Source organism: Rhinopithecus bieti, unplaced genomic scaffold (assembly GCF_001698545.2).
Source record: "Rhinopithecus bieti isolate Rb0 unplaced genomic scaffold, ASM169854v2 scaffold_1017, whole genome shotgun sequence".
Classification (NCBI taxonomy): Eukaryota; Metazoa; Chordata; class Mammalia; order Primates; family Cercopithecidae; genus Rhinopithecus; species Rhinopithecus bieti.
The window spans coordinates 2,882,277-2,887,059 of NW_016803657.1; the positions used below are offsets into that span (position 1 = coordinate 2,882,277).

At 64.3% G+C, this 4,783-nt stretch overlaps 1 protein-coding gene across 1 annotated transcript in view; it reads left to right on the forward strand.

Annotated features, from left to right (window-relative positions):
- UNCX (UNC homeobox) overlaps positions 1 to 3,780 on the forward strand; it is a 7,376-nt gene extending 3,596 nt beyond the window's left edge. Inside the window, 9 exon segments of the mRNA XM_017892293.1 lie at positions 1 to 100; positions 317 to 492; positions 2,658 to 2,953; positions 2,955 to 3,066; positions 3,068 to 3,298; positions 3,300 to 3,445; positions 3,447 to 3,495; positions 3,497 to 3,542; positions 3,545 to 3,780. Coding sequence (XP_017747782.1) covers positions 1 to 100; positions 317 to 492; positions 2,658 to 2,953; positions 2,955 to 3,066; positions 3,068 to 3,298; positions 3,300 to 3,445; positions 3,447 to 3,495; positions 3,497 to 3,542; positions 3,545 to 3,780 — 1,392 coding nt within the window.
- Positions 3,781 to 4,783: the final 1,003 nt, after the last annotated feature.

Consider the following 4,783-nt stretch of genomic DNA (forward strand, 5'->3'; position numbering starts at 1 on the left):
GGGGGCTCGTGTGCCGCCGCCGCCTCGGTGGTCAACCCCACGCCGTTGCTGCCGGCCGCTTGCGGGGTCGGCGGGGACGGCCAGCCCTTCAAGCTGTCAGGTAGGCGCCGCGGGCGGGCGGGCGGGCGGGGCGGAGAGCGACTGGGGGCGGGGGCCCTGATCGGGCCGAGGCACTGGGGGGCCCGGGGCTGGCGAAGGAGAGCCGGCCCCTAGGCAGCCGTCTCTGCGCACCCCCGGATCCGGGCGGCCAGCGGGTAGCGGGAGGAAGGGCCTGGGCCGGTGGCTGAGCCGCGCGGCGTCCTGTGCCTGCCCGCAGACTCGGGGGACCCGGACAAGGAGAGCCCGGGTTGCAAGCGGCGGCGCACCCGCACCAACTTCACCGGCTGGCAGCTGGAGGAGCTGGAGAAGGCGTTCAACGAGAGCCACTATCCCGACGTGTTCATGCGCGAGGCGCTGGCGCTGCGCCTAGACCTGGTCGAGTCCCGAGTTCAGGTAAAGACCCGGCGTCGCTCCTGGATTCGCCATCCGGACCCCGGGCTCGGGGCGCGCCGGGACGCCTTTGTTCCAGGTGGCGAGATATCTTCCCCTTGCCGCGGGCCCGCTTTGCCCTCGCCTGCTGGGGAAGAGTGGAGGGGTGGGGGTTCTGAGGCTCGGCCCCTCACGGACAGCAGGGTGGGTTAACCGCCCCCGAAAAGCCTGGGTGGCTTGAGAAGGGCTGGCGGCAACACCTAAGTCTCCGGAACGGCAGCTGCGTCCGAACCGGGAAGCGGCGTGGTGGGTTGGCGGCGGCCGGGCCAAGTGAGGTCTCCGGGGACAGGCAAGGCTCAGACCTGGAGGAGAGAGGGAAGGGGACCCCCCTCCAAGTCCCCCCTCCCACACACCGCCTCAACCTCCCGCGCGAGGCTCTGTCACCCAGCCTGGAGCGAACGAGTCTGTTTACCTTGCGCCTGCAAAATATTCAGATGGAAACATGTATTTATTCATCGCTTTGCAGAAGGGGACAGCTGAGGAAGGAGAGGCAGAAGCTTAAACAGTTAACACATTGAGAAAGTGGGAGAAACAAGGTGTCTGAATTTTTAATAATATCCCTGGTCTCATATTTTTCTTATGACTGTATTCCCGTAAATTTGCTATCATTTGGAGATGGCTGGTGGTATTCTTTTAAACAATACAGTGTCAGTTTGGTGGATTAAACATTCCAAGATGATTTGTGCATACTTAAATGTTTCCCTGGAGCAAAGAAATCCTCTTTTTCTGGAGTGGGTGCGGTGTGGGGTCCAGGTCTGGGGTGCAATGTGGGGCTGTGGGTGCTAGGCGTTGAGGCAGACGCTGGCAAAATGCCTGTTTATCACCAATAGCTTTGTCTAAAAAGGTGTGTTTGTCCTGCGCTTGGACCTCCTCTCATGACCTCTTCTGCTTGGAAATCCTTTTATCCAATTTGTTCTAAGTGTCTTAAGTGAAGTCAAGACCCCTTCATGTCTCCCCTAATACGATAATGACTAATTCTTACTGGTAAGGCAGTCCAGAATTCACACCAAAAAAAAAAAAAAAAAAAAAAAAAAAAAGAAAAAGAAAAGAAAAAGAAAACTTTAAAGAAGGAAAAGGCGGTTACAGCCTTGGGGGGATTCGGCTTCATGCTGGAGACCTCCCCATGGACAAGGCTCCCTGCGACCAGGCTGGGCCTGCTACTGTGCAAGTCTCTGTTGGTCCGCGACAAAGAATCCGTATTAACGCGCTCTCTTGGGGAGGGCAGCACTGCCCGAGATTCCGCGGGGCTCAGACGGATTTGACTGTGTGTGTTTGGTGGCTGGCGGTTGAGTGAGGGTGTAGCGCTGCTGTCCCCGGATGTCCTGTGTGGCTCCCCAGGACAAGGACTGCAGACAGAGTGGAAGAGACGGGATGGGCCCAGCCTCTTCTCCCGGCCTGGTGGTCGCCTCTTGCCTCCCCACCGGCCTTGGCCGGTGGTCCAGGCCAAGCACGACTGGTTTGGGAAGGCTCCGTTGGTGCCCTGGTCCAGGGCTTGCAGAAAGAAGGCTGTGTCTTGGGAGGGAGGCTGCAGAGGCCCACTCAAGTACGGCTCCCCAGGCCCTTCCGGACGAGGAAGCACCCAGATTTCCCTTCAAGGGAATCCGCCCCCCCGCCCCCCCCCCACGCCCCCAGCGAAATCTGGGCTTTGACACAGTCTCCAAGCGGCCAAAGACAGGCGTGGAGGGCGGCTGTGGCCCAGCGGTCCAACGGCAGGATGGTCAGCGCCAGGCCGGGCGGGCTGCTTAGAACACGAGCCGTGAGCGGCCAGGAAGGGCGAGCAGGGTCCTTGCTCTCTGCCTCCGGACCAGGAACCCGACGCCCTCCGTCCGGGGCCAGACCGGCCCCCCAAGGAAGGGGCGGCTCCCAGGTCCCCGAGGTGAGAAGCCAGAGCGGGAAGCTGGCAGGGAGGCCCTGTCTACGCGCCTTCCGGGTGGAAAAGGCGCTCGCTGGAACCTGCAGCTCCAGTGGCAAAGCCCAGCTCCGGGCCCGCCTGGCCGTGCGGCCTGACTCCCGCCCCCGGCCGAGCGGAGGTTGTGCAGGCCGGTCTGGGGGGAGCGGGGAGGTCCTCTGCCCCGGCGGCCACCCCGCCGCCTGATTGTGGCTTCCTCTCCCCTATCCGGCTGCTCTAGGTCTGGTTCCAAAACCGCCGGGCCAAGTGGAGGAAGAAGGAGAACACGAAGAAGGGCCCCGGGCGGCCGGCGCACAACTCGCACCCGACCACGTGCAGCGGCGAGCCCATGGACCCGGAGGAGATCGCGCGCAAGGAGCTGGAGAAGATGGAGAAGAAGAAGCGCAAGCACGAGAAGAAGCTGCTGAAGAGCCAGGGCCGCCACCTGCACTCGCCCGGCGGCCTGTCTCTGCACAGCGCGCCCAGCTCCGACAGCGACAGCGGCGGCGGCGGCCCTCTCTCCGACCGCCCGAGCCGCGCCGCCCGCAGCCAAGGGCCCTGGAGCGCACGCCTCCGGCGCCGTGGGACCGCGCCCGCCCCTCCCGCGCGGAGCCCCTGCGCCTGGGGCACCTTGCGACCCCGCCTTCTACCCCGAGCCAAAGAAGCGGCGCCGGGCCCACAGCCGACGCCCAGGTCGCACTGGCGGACAAGGAGGCGGCCTCGTGCGGGCCACGGGCGGCTGTAGCGGCGGCGGAGCGCGGCCGCCGCGGACTGCCCAAGGCTAGCCCGTTCAGCGTGGAGCCTTCCTGTCCGACTCGCCGCCGCGCCGGGAAAGCCGCTTCCAACGCCGCCGCCGCCGCCGCGGGTGCTGGGCTGGACTTCGGCGACTGGGCTGCCGTGCGCGCCGCGGGACCCTGATCGGCTAAGGGGCCACTTCCTCCTCCTACCCCATCCACGCAACCGCTCGGGCTTCCTGGTGCTCCGCAGGCCGCGCTCCAAAGGGGCCGGGACTGGGAGGCCGGCGCCCAAGAGCGCCGCCCGCGCCCGCCGCGCGCCCGGCGCCGCCCGCCCAGGCCACGCTTCGGGCTTCTGGGACCCGGCGGCGCCCCGGACTCGGCCTTCGCGCGGCCGCAGCCGACGCCGTCGCCTCCCGGGCCCCGGCCCCGGCGCCTTTCCGGGACCTCGCCTCGGGCAGCGGCGACCGAGGACGCGGCGGGGACTGCGCGGACGCGGGGACGCCGGCTCTCTCGCGTTCCCCGCTTCTGCCCGTGCCGTCGCCCGGGCCCGGCCCGCGGGCTCCCAGCCCCGCCGAGGAGGGCCGGCCACCTTGCGGGGGGTTCCAGAGTCTGGCGCGGGCGGGCTGACCCAGGCCCGCCGGAGGGCGGAGGAGCCTGGAGCATGGGACTGAGGCGCGGCGGCCGGGAAGACGCGCGTACCGGGCCCGCGGGCGCTCGCTCAGGGCTCCAGACTCACGGAACGAATCAGGTGATTCGGCCTAGAAAACTGCTTTTCCCCTCTTTTCTTTTGTTTTCTTCCTTTTATTTTTTTTTAAGAGTAAAACAAAAAGCGCTGTATGAATTCGGACCCAGGCAGCAACCACAGGACTGGGGGGTGAGACCCTCCTCGCCTATGGGAGCAAAAAGAACCCATACCCCCCAAAAACCCACAACGAGAATCTCAAGCCTTGTAAATGGCAAAATGTCTAGAATATTTATATATGGTACAATTTTTGATAAATAAAGCTGGCGTCAAACGGCAAGCTTCGGGGTCCATCTTTTATAATTTGCCAAGGGCGCCCAGCCCGGCCGCCCTTCCCACCTTTCACGCCTCTCTCCGCGGGTGGGCCGGAGGGGGCTCCGCACTTCCCGAGGTCCGCGCTTAATTGCGTCCTTTTCGTCGTGCGTGTGTGTTTGTCGTTTCTGATTGAACCAAAATTTATGCATCTGCGGCGGGCTCCCGGGTCCCCGCCCGCCCCGCGCTTCCCCCTCCTACCGCCGCGCCGCACACGCACGCTCACATCCCCGCGCGCCCCGTGCGCACTGGCACACGCCGGGGCGCGCGGCGCGGGGTGACGGAGCCGGGGGCTGCGAGGGCCGGGCCGCTGGGCTCCTGCAGAGTTTTGATATGAAAGTAATTATTTTCCGGTGGCTGCTGCGGGGACTGGGTTTCTTGCCCAAAGGGTTATTATACATTACCGATTTCTAGTGATATGGAATCACATAAACTTCCTACAATAATAGAATTAGCATGAAAGGCTGGGGTGTCAAATTGAAATTGGAGAATAATAGCGCCGGCAGCTGGGGGAGTGCGTGCGCATATTGGAGCGGAGATGGGGAATCGTGGGGTGGAATTTTCATGAGCTGCACT